The following is a 23,000-nucleotide window of genomic DNA, read 5'->3' on the forward strand; positions in this document are numbered from 1 at the left end:
GCCACTTCTTGACAGTTACTGTGTGCTCTGATCTAGCCTTGCCAGGCTGTGCGGGCTGGGTGCTGGTGCTGCAGGCTGGCTGGTGTGCAAGCCAGGTGGCTTGTGGTGATACAGCTGGGAAGAGCTGTGCCTGCCAAATCTTACAGGTCTCCAGGGCTGGAGCTCTCCAGATACTGCCAGTGTGTGCAATGGGGAGCTGCTGGAGGAGCTGGGATCTGTGGCAATCCAGCATCTTCTGAAAGCTTTGTGGAGACTCCTTAGCAGTGCAGTATGGCTAGCTTTGGCTTGATAAGATAGTGGTGGTGGTGTCATAAACAACATGCCAGAGCAGCTGGCGTCTCCCTTAGCCAAGGCTGCAGCCCTCTGTGACCCACGGGGCAGTGCCCCTGCTTTGCCCCGCACCAGCTGCCTGAGCTTGTCTGTCCTGCTGGTGCTCGGGCTGGGAGACTTGAGTGCTCTGGCAGGCTGCTTGCAGGGTGGAGCAGCTTCTCAGGTGAAAGCGAGAGAGTCTCCTGTGAAGTGGAAAAAATTCCCTTCAGAGAGCAGGGCCGCTGGGCAGGGGTGCGGCTGGGAAAAGGGTGTGGGGAGGGAGGAAGCTGTTCCAGGGCGAGTGACAGCTCACAGCTCCAGGAGTTGCTGTGGGCAGGGCCGATACCTGCCTGTAGCCCAGCCTCTGCCAGAAAGGAGGTTTGCGTGGCTTCTTGGCTCTGTCCCCATCCTCTGGGGCTTCTGAACCTCCAGTGAAACTTCAGCTTGGTTTGATGGATCAAGTTCTCCCATTTTATGAAAAGGAGCAGCCACTACGGGGACCCTCACAAAGCTGTGCTGGGAGCTGGGACCCTCCTGGGCACAGCAAAGCCTGCGAGCCGCTGGAGCTGCTGCTGTGGAAGGAAGATGGAGAGGACCGAGGCTGCCAGGTCAGGGATCAGGGAGAGCAAAGCCAGGTGACACTGTGCATTGACAACTCGGGCAGACCAGACCTTGCAGCCTTGCTCACAGGCGTGCTGGCTTCCCAACCCTGCGCTGTCTTTGAAGAGCTAATGGCTGCGATTGTGTCACACTCACAGCAGATGAAAGGCAGGGAATAGGCTCCATTGGCCCTTTAATCCTCTGCCTGGCCTGATCATGCTCTGGCAGCATGCTGAGTTGAGGGTGGACCTGCTGGTTTCCACCCTTCATCTCCCCAGCCTCCCTCCTCGCTGCCCCGGGTGCAGTAAGAGCCTGGCAGGGCTGTAGGTGCAGACACTGAGCTGGGCAGACGAGTTACTGGAAGCACCAGTTCGCAACAGCGGAGGTGAAACAGGTTGGAGCAAGGCTCAAACTGCGCTTACAACCTGAGGTCTCGGGGAAATGGGGTGAAGAGGCGGCAGTGGCAGCTCCTGGAGGGAGCTGGTGGGAGCAGGGCAGGAAAAAGACGAGGAGGCAAGAAGAGATGATGGCAATAGGGAAATGGGGCGCCTTTCTTCAGCCGTCCCTGAAATGATTACTGTGGAAAAATGTGTTGAGGCACAAAGGACAGAAGAGGTGGTGGTGAGGGAGAAACCACAGCAGCGGAACGCCAGGGGCCGAGAGCAGCTCAGGTGGGCAGGGGTGCAGACACAGGGAGAGGGTGAGCAATGGGCTGGTGCAGACCTGTTGGGTGCAGGGATGCTGGTCTGATTTTTGTGCTCCCGAGCACAGCAGGTAAGACTTTCTGTTAGTTAATACTTTGCAGGGTGGGGTTTTTTCTCCTCTATTCCTATTTCACTTGCAGATCCAGGCAAGGAGCCCCCCCAATAAAATGAGGCCGAGCCTTTCACAGCCCTTCCTGATGCCTCTCCAGTGTGAGGCCGGCACAGTGCGCACAGCTATTCTGCAGGCTGCTCCAGCCAGGCTCAGTTTATTCCTCCTCTGGGCCATTACATGCTGGAGAAAAGAATGTGGTGCCGGGCAGGGAAGCCTGTGAGCATTACTCACTGCTCCCAACTACAGCGAGCAGGGGGGAGCCCGGGGTGGTTTCCTCTCAGGAACGCCAGGAAGAGGGGGGATTTTTTTTTAACTGCAGTTTCTCCGTCATCACGTTTCGAAAGGCTCAGTTCACCCCTTACTGTTTCAGAGGTGGGGAAATGCCAAGGGGCTTGCCACAGGAAGGGTGGTAGAGGATTCGGTTTAGCTGTGTCCTGGCTCTTGAAGCCACCAGCCATGGACTAGACCTAAAGGAGCTGTGTAGGGAATAATCAGTCCCCTGGCTATCTCCTCCTCCTCCTCTCCAGAACACAAATAGCCAGGGATTGTGGGGAGACCAGGAGGTTTAAAACAGCCACCCATGGGCTGGGCTGAGCGCGTCCCGCTGTCTGGTGCAGCGCTGGTGACATACCAGGGTTTCTCAGGCTGCGGAGACGGCGGGACTCAACTGCAGATCCTTGCAAGCCACCCAGCCCTTTCTCACCTCCCTTTAGCTGCCCGGGAGGGAGCTAGCTCGGCTCAAGGGAGCTGAGCAAACACATTTTACGCCCTTTCTTCCCCCAGAGCTCCCAACTTTCGCTCCTGCTGGAGACAGTCACTGGCACTTCACCTGCAATTAGCTGGTGACCTGGAAAGTCACCTCGCTGAGCTGCTTATGGAATCAAGCCACTACCAGGAATTAGTGATGTCCTTGGCAAAGGAGACAGTGGCAGCTCTCAAGATTTAGCCCTGAAGGGCCTCATTGTCTCTTAGCTGTGTTGGGGAGCGTTGACCAGAAATGGTCGCTGGCTGGGGGGGTCCCATTCTCTTGTTAGCGAGTGTGTGCTGCTTCAGGAAAGGTGCCAGCTGGCTGCATGCAAAAGTCCCAGGAAATCCCAAAGTGTTCAAACAAAACTGGCCACCTCACAGAAGTCCTGTCTGAGGATGCAAAGCGTCTGCTTCAGAAAACAGGCTTTCTGAGGTATCAGTTCAGGGATGGGACTGTGGGTATCGGCTGTGCTTGGGGCAGGGAGAGTCCTGGTTTTTGAAGCTGGTCTTTGTAGAAGGATTGCTGACCTGGAGCTTGCCCTGACTTGTATTACACCCATCTGTAATCTACTTTAGCAGGCCTTATGGTACTAAACTGTATCAAGTATTGAAAATCACTTACAGCAGTGGAGCTAGCAATTCACCCAAGCATACCAAGCTCACTGGCCACCGTAGTCTAGCTGGGCTTTAGTCATGCTGACAAAAAGATGAGATGTCCAGACTGTATCAGTCTTAAGAAGAATCAGAGGAAAGAAATGACCCAAGACTTTCCAAAGGGAAAAATGTAAAATCCTCAGGTCACTCTGGTATTGAATAGTTAAGATATTTTGTTTTATACAGCGTGAAATACCTTGATACTAGCAGTAATTTGTTTGGTTGCCCTCGTGGACTGGGACAGCATGGTATGTACCTGCCTTCTTTGGGCTAAGAAAACTGTTTATTAGTCATAAGAAGAACGAAGTCTGCCCTGAGATGGCCCAGCCCTGAACTGAGCCCATCTTCACAGAAGGCTCCCAAGTGCCCACACAGAGAAAAGTGTGCCTGAAGCAAAGTGCAGCAGGGAGGGTTTCTCCTCTCACCGGCTGGCCACCGACCAGCAACCACCAAGAGAAATGCCAGAGTTCAGTGTAGCTGTTCTGTTTCCTTCCTCCTTTACGTCCCGCCGCTGCCTACTGTTCAACCTTCATGTCTTATCTACACCACCACATTGCTCATTTATTTGGTGGATCGTGAGTCCAAGTGCAACTCCTCTTATGAACTGCTCTGAGCCTTGTTTCTCCTCAGGAGGTTCTTACACCTACCTGTCTCTGTTCCCAGTTCTTATTTGGGGTTGTCAGCTGCTGTCTGGTCCATGTATGCTGCAGGGCTGGAGGGAACCTGTGGCTCGTCTTAATGCAGGCTGTTCCAGCTGACCTGGCTCTCTGGGCAGGGCTTTTACTCTGCTTATGGGCCTGGCTGATGATTTTATTTACCATTTGCATTGGAAATGCAGGTCTCCTCCACCCTGGTCTCTGCTTTCCCTGATGACTGCAAATATGGTACGGTGGTATTTTCCCCAAGACGTCAAACAAGTCAGTCTTGACTGAAGTGCCTCCGGATTTGTCATTACCTTCTATTTAAGTGAAACACATAACAAAGCAGGTACAGATTCTCTTACTGAGGTTCTCCCTCATCTAAGGGCTAAAAGGGGTTTTCCTCTTCAACACCAGAGCCTTCTCACAGGCCTAGGAGCAAAACAGGTAATCAAGACTTGAGGCACTTGCTATTTCTAAGTGAACCCCCTAGTCTACTCCTGATCTAAGTCATAGCCTTAAATGGCAACAATCAAGCAGGAAGAAAGCTGCAACCTATTCATTTTCCTTTGTGGGTCATCTTTAAAACACATTTTCTGTGAACAAAATTCCTGAAGCATACACGTAACTGGAAATTCCAGCGCTCTAGTCCTGTCTGTACTTGAGATTTGGGATGAGGAGCTAATAGTAACAGTGCTGAGCCAGCTGCTCCCCTTGGACTTTGCCGTGTGCAATGGCTGCGCTCACAGCAGCCCTGGATGACTTCTGCATGGCCCTCTGTGCATCAGTGAAGGGAAGGATCGTGTCTCACACCCACAGCCAAAGTTACAATATTTAGCCCAGTTTGATGAACTTCGCATACATGACCAGCGAACCTGAAGCTGACAGGTTTGTATTTAGGGTTTTCCTGGGAGGAAAGGGGTGGTACCTGCAGCCCCCTTGTTAGCACCAACCCGTTCAGTGCTCACGGGTGTCCCATCTTCCACACCCTGGCTGCTTCCAACCCACAGCCTGAACGGGAGAGGACTGTTCTCCCAAATGCTCTGCCATCTCTCCAGAAAACCAGGGCGCTCACCCCGGGGGCTGCACAACAGCCTGGCTGGGGCTTCCCACCAAACTGGTGGGGCTTCTTCTGCCCCCCGCTCGCCTGCTGAGTCACTGCTGTGCCCAGCAGCTCCTCACAGGGTGGATTTACGTTTTCAGAGCCGACTCAGGGCTTCGCGGGGTGTGGGCCCAGCGTGAGTCAGCTATCGGGGTGGCAAAGGGCCCGCGGCTGCGGGCTGCCGAGGGCTGAGGAGGCCAAGCGGCCGCTCGCCGGGCTCCTGCTGTGCCCGATGCCTCAGCAGTGGCGGCCCTGGGGCAGAGGCGAGGGAGCCACGGTGCTTCCCGCTGAACAATCCGGATTTCACCGCCGCAGAGAGCTGCCGCCCCCACGACGAAGGCGCCCTCAGCGAGAGCTGAACTGTGAGGGGACGGCACCGAGGCGGGCGCCCCAACCCGGACCTGCCACTCCCATCATGGCGCCGCCGCTCTCAAGATGGCGCCCACCGGCGGCAGGCGCCTCCTCCCGCCGCGCCACGCTCAAGATGGCGGCGCGGGGCGGCCGAGGGGGCGGCGGGGGAGTGGCGAGCCGCGGAAGCCGGGTCATGGCAGCGCCGGAAGAACCGTGCGGCGGCCGGGCCGGCGGGGAGCCAGGCCGGGACGCGGCCGGTTTGAGCGGTGCCCGCGGGAGGCGGTGGCGGGACCGCGCGGCCGCCGCCATGTTCCGCTGTGGGGAGGTGAGCCGGGGCGGGGGAGGGCCCCTCTCGCCCTCCGCTTCCCCCTCCGCCCCGGCCCCTCGGGGAGCCGTTACCCGGGGCTGTAGCGGGGCTCGTCCGCCGCCGCCGCCTCCCTGGGCTGGGGGGAGCCGGGCTCCTCTCAGGGATGGAGACGAAGCGAGCAGGGCGGGAGCCGGCCTCGGCGGCGGTGAGGGGGCTCAGATGGCGGTGGTGGGGCGGGTGGGGCCGGCGGCCCCTCTCCCCGCGGGGCTTGGCCCGGGCTGCCCGACGGCGTGGGGAGGCCCCGGGGAGCCGGTTCCTGAGGCGGGGCTGGCGGGGCCGGCCATGGCGGGGGGCAAAATCGCCCACTTCTGGCGGGGTTTCGCAGGGGCTGTGAGGTGGCACCAGCTGCCCCCCTGGAGGGGCATGCCGTGGCATTAATACCAGACTAGGTTTTAGTAAGGACGGTGCTGCAGCCCTGGCCGCCCCCCAAACCGCCATCAATGCGGGGGGGTGGGCTAGGGGCCGTGCCCCCTCCTCGCACAAGGCACCCTGTCAGGCTCCCGGCGGGGTTGGGGTGCGGTTGCTGGGGGTCCCTTGTCACCCCAGGGTCGAAGGAAGGAGCGTGGGCTGGGGGAGCAAAGGGGCTCCCGTGTCCCCGTTGGAGCCTGGCTGTCAGAGCGCCGTGTCGTACGGTTGGGGTGTAAGCACGTGTCAGAAGAGCTGTGGGTGTTCCGGTGCTGGGCCGCAGTTTTGTTTGTGTGTCTGTGTATATATATATACACAGATATATATGGTTACATAACCCTTAAGGTTTTTGAAATGGATGGCACTTAGCAGTAGGATGTAGAAAGAGACTGCTGTGTTATATTTAGAAAAGAATCAGGGACGGTCACTTAACTGCAAAGTAAGTGGCAAAAGGGTAAGGAATGTCAATGTTTTTTTCTCTTCATTCTGAAGTAACCAACACCAAAAGGTACTGTGGCTTTGTGCGAAGTTTTGCGCTGCCTCCGTATTAGTGTCTAAGGGAAGGCTCTTGGTTTCATGGTGCAGATGGAAGTACTTAAAGATTCAAGTGTTTCTGTTTTGTCTCACTTTATAAATCTTTGAGACTCGGGGTATCTGTTTTCTCACAAGCGTTGCTGAAGTTTCTGACCTAGTAGCTTTTCTCTTTTTTCTTTTTTCTTTCCCCACCCCCCCCAGGAGATCATAAGTGGGGAGAGTGAGGAAGAAAGTAATGGCGTCAACTTGATGGAGTTCTCAGATGAGATCCTTTTGCACATCCTCAGCTACGTCCCTTGCACAGACCTTGTCCTGAACGTCAGGAGAACCTGCAGGAAGCTAGCAATGCTTTGCCTTGACAAGAGTCTAACACATACAGTTTTACTTCAAAAAGACTATAAGGTGGGAAGAGTAGCTTGCTTCTTCTGTTAGCTATGAAGACAAATCTGACTTGTGACAAAATGCCAAGAAGTAGAACTTTCCAATGTGTCTGCATAAATGAACTGCTCTTGAACTCTGAAATCAAATAAACAATAAACTGTTTTATAAAAGCATTTGTTTTCCAGAATGCTTTGTTAGAACAGCTCTGTGGTCCCTTAGTTATATAAAATACCGTCAGTGAAAACTATCTTCTCTGTGTTTCTGGAAGCTAAAGTGAAAGTAAACATGACTTTCCCTTTGTAGCTGTGGTTGTGTAAAGTTACCATTTCCTCAAAATATATTTTCCACGTTGTTGTGCAAAAATACGTTGTGCATATTGCTGCCAGGCATGCATTCAGCTCAGCCTGAAATTGTATGTGTTAAAACAAAAATAAAGCTTGGAAATGAAGGGTGATACATTTTATGAGGACTGTATCACCAAGTGCAGGCAAGGGGTAACCTTTTTTACTCATTTCCAAAAGAGGAAACTGGATGGAGAATGGAAACATTCTTCTTTCAATTTGAGTTTCTGTAGATAGCTAGCTCTGCTGAAATAGCTTTGCTGTTAGAAAATGGAGATGGTCTTCCATTCCACTGTCGGTTGCTGAACAGATTTGGCCTCGCAGTCAGTAATGCAGAACTGCACAGGCTAAGAAGCTGAAGGAAGTATAATCTTAAAAAGAGTCCAAAGCATGGCAGACTAAGCCAGCTACCAGCAGTATAATAATTCTTAGACTGCGCTAGCATCCCGAAACCTTTGGTGAGCCATGTAATCTAAGTGCTAATCACTCTTATCCCCATTTTCAGATGGGAAACTGAATCAGTACACACTATTGCCGTATATCTCATTGAATGTGGTTTTGTTTGAGTACAGGTAAACAAAGACAAAGTGAAGCAGCTGATGAGGGATATCGGAAAAGAGATTTACCAGCTGAACATGGCTGGGTGCTATTGGCTGCCCAGCTCCACTATTGATCACGTAACGCGATGCAAGAACCTGGTAAAACTGAATTTGTCTGGGTGCCACATCACCTCTCTCCGTCTCTCAAAGATGCTGTCCACGCTCCAGCACCTGCGCTCCCTGGCAATAGATGTAAATCCGGGTTTCGATGCCAGTCAGCTAAGCAGTGAGTGTAAAGCCACTCTTAGCCGTGTCTTGGAATTGAAGCAAACCCTTTACACGCCGTCATATGGTGTCGTTCCGTGCTGCACTAGCCTTGAGAAACTGCTGCTTTATTTTGAGATCCTTGATCGCTCACGAGAAGGCTTTATGCTCTCTGGGCAGCTAATGGTAGGTGAGAGCAATGTACCCCATTACCAGAACCTCCGTGTCTTCTATGCCAGGCTGGCTCCTGGCTATGTTAATCAGGAGGTGGTGAGGCTGTACTTGGCGGTGTTAAGTGATCGGACACCTGAGAACCTTCATGCCTTCCTTATTTCTGCCCCTGGTAGCTTTGCGGAGACGGGAGCCACTAAAAACCTCCTAGACTCTATGGCTCGAAATGTACGTCTGGATGCTTTACAATTGCCCAAAGCCTGGATTAATGGCTCTGGGCTCCTGCAACACTTGAAGTTCAACAACCCTTTCTACTTCAGCTTTAGCCGATGCACCTTATCTGGTGGTCACCTGATCCAGAGAGTTATTAATGGTGGGAAGGATCTTAAAAGCTTGACCAGCTTGAATCTCAGTGGCTGCATTCACTGTTTGGCTCCGGAATCCTTGTTTCGAAAAGCAGAAGATGACATTGACAGTAGCATTCTGGAAAGCCTGGTCATGTCTTGCTGCAACCTGAGACACCTCAACCTCTCTGCAGCCCACCATCACAGCTCGGAAAGCATAGGGAATCACTTGTGCCAGCTTCTGTCCAGGCTAAAGCACCTGCTCTCGTTAGCGCTACCGGTTTGCTCCATCACAGATGTTGCTGCAAATGTGGAAAAGCCTCCCACGGCATCTAATTTGGTGCCCCAAACATTTGGAAGGAAAGTTCGGATTGGGATACAGACGTATCCAAGGAACTTAGCGGATCAGGCAAATCAGAAGCTGGAGTCTTCTGTATTCTGGGCTTTGATGGGAAGCCTCCGCTTTTTGGAAACCTTGGAAATAATTGGTTCCAGTTTCTCCTCTGCCATGCCACGCAATGAGCCAGCAATTCGGAACTCGTTGCCTCCTTGTGTCCGGGCACAAAGTGTGGGGGATTCAGAGGTGGCTGCCATAAGCCAATTGACTTACTTGCATAGCCTCACCTTAGCACAACTGCCAAATATTCTTACCGGCTCTGGGCTTATTAACATTGGATTGCAGTGCCAGCATTTGCGGACTCTTTCATTGGCCAACCTGGGCATGATGGGGAAAGTGGTCTATATGTCTGCTCTCATGGACATGCTGAAACACTGCAAGTGTTTGAGAGATCTCAGGTGAGGGGCTGCCGTTGAACATCTGCATTTTGTTTGTGGATCTCCAGAAATGTGCTGCGTGGTTTGTTGTAGCTGGTGTTAAAACTGCGAGTGTTCGTCTTCTGGTCAAAAGCAGCTGTAATGGCTTGAACACTGGGTGTTTTCCTTGCTGGCTTGTGGAGAGCGGGAAGGCATTACATGCTCTCCCTGAGGGCTCAGGATATGCCCTTTAAGCAGTGTTTTAAAAGCAAAAGCTCTCTGTGCTGCAGCTGCCTTCCTTTTAGATAAGGAAGAGTGGATGCTGCATATTTGGGAGCTAATGACCTGCCAGGGCTAGGTTAAATACTATGTGCTTTTGCTGACTTTTTGGCTTTGTGTGCATGTACATCTCTTAAACTTCCAGGAAGGAAGAGACTCCTACAACGTCTAGATAATGTAGAGTGTTCCTTAGGTTTGCCAATGAGATACTTTTCTGCCTTCAGTTTGTATTAAAATCTTGCCTTTTAATTTTTTTTAAATTTTTAGTACGTTGAAAGCATTCCGGATTTAGAGTTTGTCCTGTTGGTGTTCCTCTCCTGGTAGGATTTAAAGATCCTACCAAGGATCTGGTCCTAAAGGGTGCGCAAAAGAGCTTCACAGTAACCAAAATGTGCTTAATAAAGCAAAGGGCATGAACTATGATGGTTTCCTTGCAGCCGTCTATAAAAACACAAATGTTATTACTTGAGAAATATGGGTTTTTTTCTTCTTTTGTCCCTAAATTGGCTTCTCTTGATTCTGTTAGATCAGTCCCATTGTCATTTTCTGTTCACAAATGGGTCTAAAATGCCTAACAGTAGCAAGGTCACTCCTGTGATCACAAAGATCAGCAGTGGCACTAGAATTATTGCTCATCAGCTGAGACTGGTGTTTGTGTGCATGTTCCTGATCCTTTGCAATAGTGAAAGGAGCCAGGGTGGCTAAAACACCTCAGGAGGGTTTTTGTTGTTCACCGCTTCCCATTTATAACAGGCAGGGAGCATGTTGGTCTCTTAGTCAAGGGACGGCGGCAGTTGGAAATGCAGTTGCTTAATGGCTTGGGTCACATGAATGTATCTTTAACCTTCAGGAGACTAAGCAGTCATGGAGGAACGAAGATCTGGGGACGGGGGTTTGGGTGCACAGTGTTGCTTCATTCAGTCTAGGTCCTGTAGTTTCCAGAGGCTTTGAAATGGAGGCCAGGAGCGATAAAGATGGGAGGCAGCGCAGAGCCTTGAATGAATGACAAACAAGGGTGCCTCCTTGTAACAGCCCGGCATTTCAATATAAGCCGCTGTTGTTCTTTCCTGTGTAAAGTCTAAGGTTTTATATAGGTTTAAGAGGATTTTAATGTTTAGCACTTCCTCCTGATAATGTAGTTTCCTTTTCATTTGACTAATTCTCTGCTGCTTCTACCCTTTTATTCTCTTCCCCATTTTCCAAGCTGAGAAACGAGTTTGCGGTGATATTCCAAAGCAACGTTGCCATCTAGCGAGTGAAAGGCAGTATTGCAAGTAGGGCTGTCGCGTCGCGGAGATTAACCTAGAAACCTGCGCTGAGGTTGCAGGAAATCTGTGCTTCTTGTCCTAAGTTTACGATGGACCAATAATGCAGTTCAAAAATTTAAGAGGCTGCCCGTTTCCTTAATATTAATTTTAATCTATTACCCAGAGTGCCCATGGGCTGTTAGGATATCTTCAGGCTATGCTACCGGACCAGCAGTTGCAGGGTGAGACTCTAAAACAGAATTTATCAATTAACAGGATTAAGTGGCTGAGATAGTCCTGCATACTACAAAAGCCTATGCAGAGATTATCCAGATCAGGCTGGGACAGACAGCTTGTTACCACCTAATGGATTAACCTTCTCAGAGCTCTTGGCCTTGCTGACCCAATGACTGGGATTCCCAAGTGCTCTGAGGCCCTGTAGTAAATCTACACTGAGCAGACGTACTCTCCTGGAGGCACTGTCCCTGAGCCAGTTCTGCTTCCTACAGATTGGTTTCTGTGAGGGAGTCATCCAGTTATGCAGCTAGGTAAAACATAGACCCCTTGTTGGTCAGGTGTGGCTTCACCATGTCATTTTGTCGTCCTGCTCTGGGCTGTGACGCAAGATTGTGGATAGCCATGATAGAGGATCCTGTCTCTCTTCTCCAGGCCAAGTGTTTAAGACAAAGCCTGGATTGATGATGGTTATTCTTCTGGTGTGAGAGCAGTAGCTTTGATCCTTTGCCATCCTCTGACCGGGGCAGGATGGTTGTGGTCACTCAGTTGGCTCAGAGGCCCAAGTTCTGCATCACCATGCATGTGTTGTGGATTTTTCATGCCCATTTCTCTCGAGGCAGTAAACTGAAGATGACCGGTTTGATCAGTGTTTGGTGCACTGGAGCAGTAAGTCCTTAAATCCACATCGAGTGCTTGGTGGATGCCAGGCAGCAAAAGCTGGAAAACTTGCAAAACCAGGGTTGCTCCCTGCGGGTGCTGGAATTCTGCAGTTTAGGGCCTTTCTGCCTATTTGTCTCCTTGTCTTTTAGCACACGCTGTCCAAGAGCCGCTAGCAAGCAAGGGGTACGAGCTTGCAATGTTGGGTTTGATATGCCATACCGCTGCCATAAGCAGGTAGAAGGTTATCACCTGTGTAAGTGAAACAGGTGGTAGGGGACACTGGTTGCTCCAGTTGCCAGCCCCCCATGAATGTGCTGTCCCCCCTCTTGTCTGAAGACGGCCCAAGTATGAATTGCCCATTGACTTGGTTTTGTTTATTCTTGCAGGCTGGAACAGCCGTACTTCTGTGCGGGCGCCCAGTTCTTCCAGGCACTGAGTCATTGCTCCTCTCTCCAGCGGCTTTGCATCGTCTCCCGGAGTGGGACTCTGCAGTCTGACGCAGTGATGTCATTCATGGCCAACTGCCTTGAGGTCATCATGTGCCACATGTTTATGGGAGAATCTCTTACCGTTTGCAAAAATCTCCAGCAATCTATTGTCCGGAGGTGAGTGCGGAAAGGGGTTGATGTGGGATTTCTGGAGCTGTTGAAGATTTATCTCCGTTTCCTGGCTTGCCAAAGTTTATATGGCTTGGAGCACTTGTTCCAAGAAGCTAATAGGTACTGTGTAACCACTTGGCACATGAACTAGCCTCTTATTTTAATAAGAGTGAATCAGTGAAATATTTGAAGGTATTATATGAATTTTTTATTCCATTCCCACCCATGTTCTCTGCAGTTCCGTTGGCTGAGTTGAAGTTCTGGATGTAAAGCTTCATCATAAATCAAATTACGCTTTTTCTGTAAACAAAACATCTGCCGACATTTTAAGTACTGAGAGATTTGACCTTGAAGCTTTCCTCCTTTCCCACAAGTGACTAAGATAATTCTCTGTCCTCTAATCACTTGTAAATGTCACTTACTGATAATCCCCTGGCAGCACAATTCAAAGCCTTTAAAGGATTGCTGTGAAGGGTTTTTCTTCGGGGTGTGTGTGGGGGGGAGAATTGGTACAAACTGCTTTGCACGTTTGGCAGTTCTTAAATGCATTTTGCTTGGCCCCTTGCAGTGTTCTGAGGCTCACGTGGTGGCAAACGTTTGTGTGCGAGCCATGAACTGCATTTGAAAAGAGAGCTTTTAATTAGGCTTGGCATTTTGAAATCTTCTAATAGTGGCAGTCATCTTACAAAATATTTCCCATGCAACAGACTTTCCATTATTATTTTTTTTTCTATAAGGCTTTTTCTCCGCCTTCAGTCTGTTTTCTTTGTCACCTACTGTTGCTTTGCCCTGTTAAGCTCTAATAAAAATTTCAAATCACACGGCATTATTACTGCATCCTAAAGGGTGCTCCTCCCCCCCAGCCTTTCTTCTGCTTCAAACTGACTTATTACACTTGGCTTGTTTCCGCGGACCAGATCCAGAAGAGCCTATGACTATATTAGCTACCTACCAAACGGCACACGAGATTGTTTGTTACTGCCTCCAAAATGCTCCGCGCCCTTCAGGGATAGTGATTGCTGGAAACATCTGAGTAAATTCCTTGTGGTGTGACAAGGATTCTTGGAGTTTGTTTTTCACAGAGCTTCATATCTCTAAAAACATTTCTTGGTTGCTATCAGTTGTGTTTTGGGGATCCTTAGAAAGAACCAAAAATCGACAGTTCCTGTTTTTTATTTTGCTCTCCCCTCTGGATGTAATTGGAGCACTGGCCAAAATTTTAATGTCCACTTGCTGAGCAGAAATACATTGCTCTGCTGTCTTTTCACCCTCTTTCTCTCTGTCGTGGATGGATTCTCACTATGTTCTGCACCTCTTAATAATTTAAACCCTGGGAACTTTCCAAAGAGCAGCTGATGCCTCGTGGAAATGTTAAAAACCATTTTTATATTTAGCAACAGTTCTGGCTGTCATACTATTTTTTTCTTCTTTTGTATTTTATTAATAGAGACATTTGTATGAAAACAGGATTTTTTTGAAGTTTTTTTTTTTCTTTTCTTTTCTTTTTTTTTCCTGAAGAGAGCATCTGCTCCTGCTGCAGATTCTACACCTGAAGTCATAATCCTCTGTGACATTGTAATTGGTGGCTCTGGAAACGATTTTGATGTCACGTAAGATTATGACTTCAGGAGGAGTATAAGCAGTGGGAGCAGATGCTCTCCTAAGCAACAAAGATCCCGTTCTCATGCAACTGTCTCTAATAATAAAATGGAAGGAACAGAATACAGAAAATGATGTGTAAGCAAAGCCTGGAGTCTTCCACGAGTCATCAGTGTGTTTAACCACGTGACTTTTCCAGTGATCCCATTCTTATCCTGGCACAATTGTGCCATCAGATGGGGTCAGGAACTGACTTTCTCTTGACTGCATTTTATTTACTACTCCAAGGGCAAAGAGATGTGCAGTAAAATCGTGTGTGAGTTAGTTCATTGCCTAAACCTGTGGATAAGGCTCTTGATTCACACAACATGGCTTCCTTTAAAAACGTGCCGCTAGTCTGTCCCTTTAATCCAAGCTTTAACCTGGGAGGGCCCATTGGGCAGCAAGTTTAAAGTCATGTATCCTTGTGCCAGAATGAAATAGGGTGATTTATCCTTTGTTATTTTTTTGGGGTGTGTGTGTGTGTTTGCCTGCAGATGCTGCGTGTGCGGGGACAACATGGAGAGCGGGTGAGGAGGAGGAGGCGAGAGGAGGGAATGCAAAGCTATGAGCCTTCCTTTCTTTGCTTCCTTCCTTGAGCTAGGGGAATTGACCCATATTCCGTGGGTCCTGTGAAGGGTTAGAGTTCCTGTTTTAGGGCTGTGGGGATGGTCTTGTTTAGGCTGAGAGCAGCCAAGTGATTGCCGTTTATGAACAGGGAGATGGGGCCAAAGTCATCCCCATTCACCCAGTGCCTCAAAGAAGAGAAGAGAAATGTGAGTGGGAGCTGGAAAGGCCTAGGGGTGGGCACACACCAGAAGTTTGCTGCAGGTGGTAGAGCTGGGAGGGCCTGAGAATGCAATCTAGCGCAGTGCAATCCTTTTTCAGACGTGGATGCACAGGAGGGTTCAGATCACAGAAGAGGCTGGGGCCAATTTGGGGAGAACAGACTGGTTTCAGCTGCGGTGTTGTATTGGAAGATGGTGTCTATACAGGGTGCGGTGGTGGGAGCCTGGGTATTAAATCTCCTGCACCGCATGATGGTTTAAAGCCTGGACTGATTCTCAAACTCTCCCCTTTGACTGTAAAATACGGTTAGTATTATGTATTTCTGTTCTGCTTGTCTGAAAAGAGAGTTGTTCTCATGTCTGTTAGTCTTGTGACAGCTCTAAACCAGGCCCTGTGGCGTCCAGCTTTCTTGTGGGCAGTTTTCTGGTTGAAGTTTGTTGCTATTTGGGACAAATTAGTTTACGTATTTAAGTCATTAAAAACCTCTGATTCAGTTCTGCCTCTTTTGCAATGAAACATAGTAAGCAGAACAGCACTCATCTGGAGCCCTCATCAGCAAACAAGAGGCTTGCAAGGGCAAGGTCTCCTCTGAGCTTTAGAGAAGACTGTTTCCCTCTGGGCAGATAAATCATTGCAGTGTTTTTCTTTATTCTTTTTTCTACAGTGTGAATGGGAGGGGTAATCTCCTTTATGGTTCAGGGAGATACTCTGTGCACATAAGAAAGGCCTAGTGGTTAGAGGGGGAGATGTGCCTTGAGTGGTCCATATCCACTCCCCCCAGCTTCCTCAGATTTCACATGTGACAGTGGCCTTGTCTCAGTTTCTCTGTAAAATTACGTATTTTTTTCCCCTATCACATGGTGCTCAGCTGCTGCCTCACTTCAGATAGCAGCAGATCTAATGAATACAATGTTTTCCCTTTTATGCTTGGACCCTAACTTTGCCGAAGTGCTTAGCTCCAAGCCCATGTTGTCTTTGTTTAAATAACTCTTCTGTTGAAACCACTTCACTGGTAATTCTAGAAACACGAAAACACCACAGTTGGAGGACCCACAGTTTTAGGTTCAAGCGTGACATCAGACCTGTTGCTGTGCAAAGGGGCTTCTTGGCAGAAAAGGGAGATTTGTTTTTCCCGTTTAGGCAGAGTTGCTGTGCTGAGATTCTTCCTAAGTGCTCCGAATCCCGGTCCGAGGGGACGGGGATTGATTGTTTCGAGCAGCTTCCCCCGAGGGTTTCTGCACTGTTATTTCGTGAAATGGCCACTAGATGGAGCTGTGGCCTACGGAAGGTGTCGCACCGCTCACCGCGTTGCATGCTAAGTGAGTATTTATACGCCTGTATTTCTCTGCCCCGCAAGATTTCAGAAATCTTGCGGGCAAGGAATCTGGATGACTTCTGGATTGCGCAGCTACATGGCATGGTTAATGGGCACTTCACAAGTGTGCAGGAGAAGTTGCTTTCCTGGTAGGGCTTACCAGCAGAAAACGGGCAGGAAGAGGGGTTGGGAAATGCTTTGGCAAATATCCTCTTGGCCTCAAGGACAAATTTAATTTTCCAGTGTGTTCATTTAGAATTTTGTTGGTTTTAGCTTAAGTGTTTAGATAACTGCTATTGTAATGATTTCAGGGACTCTACAGCACCAGACGATACAAGCCTGTGAAAAGTCCTTGAAAAAACACCTTGGAAAAGATCAAGAAAGCAACAATAAAAAAACCCCAAACACCAAAGCAAAACAAAAAAAAATCTGAGCACGTGGCGTCATTAGGGATTCTTCATATGTAGGGGGAAAGTGTCAAGGCACGGAAGTGAGTTGTGATTTATAGAAACGCAATCCAAGTTAAGCCATGGTAGAGCGTGTGGTCAGGAAGCGAAAGATCGTGGTGCAGCTGAAGTGTGTTTTGGGGAGGTGGGTGGATAGCTGGGCTCATCTGCTCACATTGTGGTTTCCTGGGGTCTGATAGCTGTTGGGAGAAGGTGCAGGGGGCTGGGGCTGGCTGGAGTCCTGGTGCAGCATCCCGCAAGAGCTGTTGGGTCAGAATGGGGAGCTGACAGTTCCAGCTCAAGCTCTGTGCCCCTGTTCCCCGAGCCGTGCAGGGCTACCTGTCTCCAGCAAACGGCTTTGCTCAGCGAGTGTGCAACTTGTCACTGGTGAGGCTGCACCTTGAATACTGTGTTCAGGTTTGGGCCCCTCACTGCAAGAAAGACACTGAGGTGCTGAGAGCGTGTCCAGGGATGAGCAACGAAGCTGGTGAAGGGTCTGGAGCACAAGGCTTAGGGGGAGCAGCTGAAGGAACTGGGGGTGTTCAGCCTGGAGAAAAGGAGGCTCAGGGGAGACCTTATTGCTCTCTACAACTACTTGAAAGGAGGTTGTAGTGAGGTAGGGGTCAATCTCTTCTCCCAAGTAACAAGTGATAGGACAAGTGGAAACAGCCTCAAGTTGTGCCAGGGGAGGTTTAGACTGGATATTAGGGGAAATGTCTTCACCAAAAGGGTGGTCGGGCATTGGAAGAGGCTGCCCGGGGAGGTGGTGGAGTCCCCATCCCTGCAGGGATTTCAAATGCATGTAGAGGTTGCACTTGGCAACATGGCGTAGCGGTGGACTTGGCAGTGGTTGGACTTGATCATAAGGGTCCTTTCCAACCTAAATGAATCTGTGATTCTATGACTTAGGTGACTCTGAGGATTAACCAGTGCTGGGAAGTGCAGAGTGTTTTCCTGTTTTAGGACAATCTGCCTGTTCTGGGGATCGCAGACCCAGAGAAACACCAACGTAACCTACCTTCCTTCTGCCTGTGTTGGGTATGAGCGCTGCTTAGCTTGAAGCGGCTGTCACAGTACGACTTCTGCCACTTTCTAGGAATAGCTATTTCAGTCTGAATTAGATCTTACTATTCAAGCTTCTGTAGCATTACTTAATTTTTCCTCTGCTTGTTTTTGTCCTTTCTTAACACGAAACTCTTGGCTGGATCTTACCTTTCCTTAAACTGCTGATTCCAGTGGCCCTGTGTGGCTGTGAGAGTCTTGATGCTTGCTGAAGGGATGAAGCTCCCTCCTGGGATTATGAAGCCCTGCAGAAATAGGGCTTCCAGGTGGGAGCATGGGGGTGAAACTGAGTATTTGGAAAGTGCTGAGTGATCGAGTCCCTCTCCTGGCATTTAACACAGGACTGAACTATCACGAGAGAATTTTTGCTCACCTTGGAGCTAAGCATTCCCCCCTCCCTTGTTGCTATTGCCCTGGATATCCCTGCAGTATTCCTCTTGCCTGGATTCTCATTGTGGGCTTGGCCTCAGAAAAGCCCTTTTGGGTAATCCTTTTTGCTGTTAGATTGGCTGGGAGAGGGCTGTTGGGGCAGTAAGCAAGTGCAAGATCATCTCTGAATTCAGCAGAGTCCTCCAGCGTCCCTCCTGCACTGCCCACCTGACTGCTGCAATTGTATTGACGCTGCAAAAAGCTGGTATTATCACCTAGGGCTTATTTGAGATTTTCTAGCTGGTTTTGCATCCCTTCACCACCTTCTCTTCCTTCTGACCTTGAAAAAGTCCCTCTCAGTACACTGCTGGCTTTCCTGGGTCCCAGAGCCAGCATGGTAGCTGCCAATCCCACTCCGCTAGCCTAAGCTTGTTGTGGGCTCAGGCCCTGCGTCTGATTGCAGAAGACTTAATGTATCGCTAGGCTGGTGTAGTGAATCATTAGCATCCTGTTCCAGCTTTCATTGTCTGTTTCATTTCCTGCTCTTGGAAACCCCTGAATCATTCTGTCACAGACTGAATAACAAACTGCATCCTTGTCAGCTTGCGTTACCCAAGAATTTCTTGGCGGGCTTGGCAAAGGCTGACTTTGCTTGAGGTGTGGCCTGGACACCTTTGCTTCTACCGGGGATGTTGTTTATGGGTGGGTTCAAATGCTTTACAAGCCAGCACGGCTTGTGGGACCATCCTCGGTTTGGCATATTAATGTGTCTTCTTTGGGGTTGTTAACATACCCCCTTCTTAAATGCATTCCTGTGGTTGACCCAAATGGCTTGTTCTGACTGCTAGCTCCTGTGTTTTGAAGGGAATTCAGTCCTGAAGCCATCCTTAGTGGGTAGATTGGTTTGTGCATGAAATAGGTTTCAAGGATTGTCCTCTCTCTCTTGGCTGAGAAATAATATTGGAATAGTACTGTCGTGCTTTCTCTTCATGAGGGTGTAAAAGGCTGAATAGAAGCATTAACTGCAGCTTTAAAGCATTTCCATGGTAAAATAAATCTAATTGAGCAGTTATTGCAGTAGCTTTATAATTTGTGGAAGAGATTAGGAAATAACTTCCAGCTTGCTCTGGCAGAGCACTCCCCTAGGACGTGTCCTGGGTGCTCTGGCATCGCTCTTTGGGTTCTTATTCCCTCCCCTTCTAATTGTCCGGTCACATTTGACTGATGCAGAGTTCAGCCAGAAAAATAATGTAAGAACTTCAGTCTGCGAGCATGTTTGATATAAACCTCAGTTTACAGAAGTAGCACAGTGTCATTCGTGCCTTACGTTTTGCTTCTGTGGTTTCTCTCTGTAATTTGTCTCTTCTCGGGGTGAGTCTGATGTGTATTGCTCCTTGCCCACGACACAATGCGGTGGTAGAGGATGCTGCATGGAAGATAATGGGAGAGTGGCAGTGTTGTGTGTGAATGACTTCCAGAGTCTTAGCTACGTCCCTTTGTCTCAGGGTGGAGGCTGCAGTGGTGGGTCTTAAGGTGGGGGAAATCGCAGACCTTGGGAGAATGCCAGTTTGTCTCTAGACAGGAGGGCGTGGAAGACACCCTTAAAGGAAGACACTTTATGGAGGAAATATCTCATTGTGTGGAGTTAAGAGCAACCTGAGGAATCACAACTTTCCATTTCTGAGGTTTGAAAATGAAGTCTGCTCCGTGCTGGTACTCCAGTAGGGTTGGAAGTGAGAATGGCATTAAGGAACGGGTCTGCTTTAGAGTCAGTATGTGGGGGCTTTGGACCCCTCTTGAGAGGCTTCTGGGAGATGAGTTGGGGGGCAAGGGTCCTCCCTGCTCACAGAGGAAGGGGCCTGGGGGGAATCCTACCCGCAGTTTCTTTGGCATGGCTTGGAAGATGCTCTGGAAAAACTTAATTTTATGCTATTGGTAGTCTCTGTAAGCAAGGAGAGCTTTCGCAGTTCCCTGGTACTGAGTTCAGGGCACAGCCAGTGGAACAAATTTTAAGTGTATGTATGGCTTTCCCTGAAAAGGTGAGAAGAGTGTGTGTGTGTATGTTGGGTCATGCCACTTGTCAGCTGTTCCAGCTTGTCCTGGCTCTTCCTCTGTTCTGCTGTGCCATGCTTCAGGGATGGGAGTTTCCAGCCTGGCTCAGGTATGCTGGCTGAAGCTTTCAAGACGGATGCCACATTTGAACTTTCAGATGTGAGCAAGTCTTCCAGTGAAAACAGACTTACGCTGTGCCTGGCAGAGGATTAACAGGGGTTTTGTGCTTGTAGGTGGAAGAGCTGCGTACAGGGCAAAATGTGAGTTGGTCTGAATTCTCTTCTCTAGGGAAACTTGTGCCTCTCCAGTAGCAGCTCACCAGCCTGTGGGGAAAGTCTTAAATGGAGGGGACAGAAGGTGTGTGACTGCAGCAGACATTGGTTTGCATTTGTGAGAGTCATGCAAATTGGAGTCCACATCTGCTCTGTTCCCCCAAACCAAGCTTCTCCTGGTTTACTTCCTTACTTTCCTTCTCCGGAGCCTCTTTTCCCATAAGCTCATCTCAGTTCGTGGAGTTCAAAAACCTGGTGTTGATCCACTCCTGGTACTGTTTTTCCTCATTTTATCTGGTGTGTGCTCCTTCTGTTGCCAGTGCTTAACTATACCACTTCGTGTGCCCTTATTCCTGCTTGCCAGCTTTTGTGAAGTGGGATGAGCTGAAATGCCTGAATTTGGTGTAGGTCTTAGGTTTCTTGGCAAATCTCAAGGGGGAATACATCCTTCAGTCCCAAATACTGCCTTATCCTTTCCTTACGAGTAGGAGAAGGTAAGTTTGAGCAGCACCTAACGCAGTGGAGCTGTCGTCTTCTGGGGTCTGTGGTGCAGAGTTGCAGGGGGGCATAATCCATCGTTACAGGCTGGCTGGTGACATTCTCCTGTGGCTTTGGGCTGCCCTTTAGCTCTATCAGCAGGTGGAGTCCTGGGGACTCGCCGGCCTCTCTAGAGAAGTATGTCTGAAAACACATGCTGAGAGTGTTTGCCAGGAGATAACTGCATTCCAGGGAGTGACTCTTTTGTCTTGCTAAAATCGAGGAAATCTGATCAAAGTGCAGCCTGGCTTTGGAGTTTTTCTCTTTCTTTTTGACTTTGTCCCTGACCTACATATTGGATCCTGCCACACTGGTTGGAAGTAATTGAGACCGTAGTGTTAGGCTATTTACCAAGCTGTTCACTTGAAAATAACCTTACTGTGTCCAGTCCACACCTGTTCTGGGATAATTCTGGAGGCAAATAACAAAGCGCCATTAACCCTTTCAGCCACCTGCAGCCCGCTCAAGATCAAACTGTAGAGTGAGGTTATACCTTTGCTGATGCCAGGAGGAATTTGTGACAAGGGGTGCGTTTCACTGTTCGTTTCCCAGCTCCGTGAATGACTCCAGTCAGCTGCTGAAGTCAGGCCCGCTATGTGTCCACATCCAAATGAGGACACATTTCAGAGACCTCCTTGTAAAAGTTCCCACTGGGTGGTAGTTGGTTTGGTGTTGAGTCTGCTGGACCAGAGGCAATGCTGGAAAATATATGTGTGTGTGGGGGGGTGGGTATTTTCTTTGTTATCCCAGTGGTTGTTTCTGATTAAAGGATCTGTTTTGAAGGGGCTGCTAGTCAGTTGCCTAGAAAACTTGCTTTCATTTAATTAATCATGATGAGTTTAGTCTGGAGGTTTTGTAGGAGAGAGCAAGTAAGCATATCCTTGGCTTCTTTCCTTGGAAAAAAAGCAGGATTTCATGTCTGAAACTGCAGCTCTTTTGTCTCCTGGGGTCGACATCCTTCTCTGTCCTTCGGGTTTTAATTTTACAAGCCATGCGCTTGCAGAGGTGGATCGAGTTTGAAGTCCATCCAGGTGTGGAATGAGGAAAGAACCGTCAAGAAGATTACAGGAGCTATTCTGCAACTCATTAACTCAATCTCTTCCCCTTCTTGTTATCTCCTCCCCATGCCTGGGGCCTTTCAAACTAGTGCTCTAAGTGCTTCTCACTTAATCTAGCCCACCTGGACAGGTGTATGAAGAAAGGAATTGCCTTCCGGGGAAGGACTAAAGGAGCATAGATTGTAGAGGGAGTCTGCTTTTGGGATCTGCTAATCCCAGTTTAACATTATGACAGCTGCTCGTTAAAATCAGGGTGTTTTTTAACAGGCAGTTAAAGGAGAGGCTTTGCACGCACATTTAGCTGAGAATAATAGTGAACCATGTGCATTTGATTTTTTTTTTCTTAAATCACGCAAATTGTACATGGAAAGAATTCTCCGGCGTCAACTTGCTGGGGTATGGAATTTACAAGGTTTGCAGTAACATACAGTTTCCTGTTGAGGGGGGGAGAAAATTACAAAGCTTTCTTTTTTTCTTTTTTCTTCTTTTTTTTTTTAAGATCGAGTTCAAACCTCTCATATAAATCCAGCCTCTTTGGAAGGTATACTTACTGTGTTGGGGCTTTTCAGTTGTCTTGGTGGCAGATTGTCATGTAAACTTGTCTAGGTTCTCATTTTTATAGCTACATGTAAAGGCTGCTTATAAACTACAATTTTGTATACGGTGAGAAGGCAGCATGCAGATCTAATTTGGGAGAGTCTATATACAAAGAAAGAAGCAGAGGTTTCTTTGCCTTGGGGAGATGGCTGTTTCTTCCTAGCTGAATGTCAGTAAACCTGGTCTATTAACGTGATTTTCTCTGCAGGACTGTGGTGTTGGATAAGAAACATGAAGAGCTGAGGCAGAGGAGGGACTATCAAAGAGACATTTGCTGTATTTTATGTAATTTCACTGCAGACTTTACCAACTGCCTCACAGATCAGTGCTTATTTGCTGGTTGATTTCTTGCAGGCAGTGCTGTGGAAGTGAGAAACTGTGTGGCCACTACACACGCCCCCAGATCCACTGAAGGAGCAGTGTCCTTTTCTGCCAGCCCTTAGGCATGAGGCATGAAGGGCAGGTCTGTGATGCAGAAAGATTGAAAATTGCCCCGGGTAGTTTTGTTGCTGGAAATCCTTACTCCT

The 23,000-nt window shown here is 49.0% G+C and overlaps 1 protein-coding gene across 11 annotated transcripts in view; it reads left to right on the forward strand.

The window, feature by feature from the left end:
* Positions 1-31: 31 nt before the first annotated feature.
* FBXL18 (F-box and leucine rich repeat protein 18) overlaps positions 32-23,000 on the forward strand; it is a 50,981-nt gene continuing 28,012 nt past the window's right edge. For 7 of the 11 annotated variants that reach the window (XR_008731668.1, XR_008731670.1, XR_008731667.1 and 4 more), the window contains exons 1-4: positions 5,346-5,542; positions 6,725-6,925; positions 7,818-9,358; positions 12,126-12,344. Coding sequence is in view for 5 of the 11 variants with exons in the window: in XM_055706681.1 (XP_055562656.1) it covers positions 5,351-5,542; positions 6,725-6,925; positions 7,818-9,358; positions 12,126-12,344 (2,153 nt within the window). In the remaining 6 variants the exon portion in view is untranslated. The other 4 variants (XM_055706685.1, XM_055706684.1, XM_055706682.1 and 1 more) reach the window with 4 other exon arrangements.

The sequence above is a fragment of the Falco cherrug genome, chromosome 4 (assembly GCF_023634085.1).
Source record: "Falco cherrug isolate bFalChe1 chromosome 4, bFalChe1.pri, whole genome shotgun sequence".
NCBI classification, from domain to species: Eukaryota; Metazoa; Chordata; class Aves; order Falconiformes; family Falconidae; genus Falco; species Falco cherrug.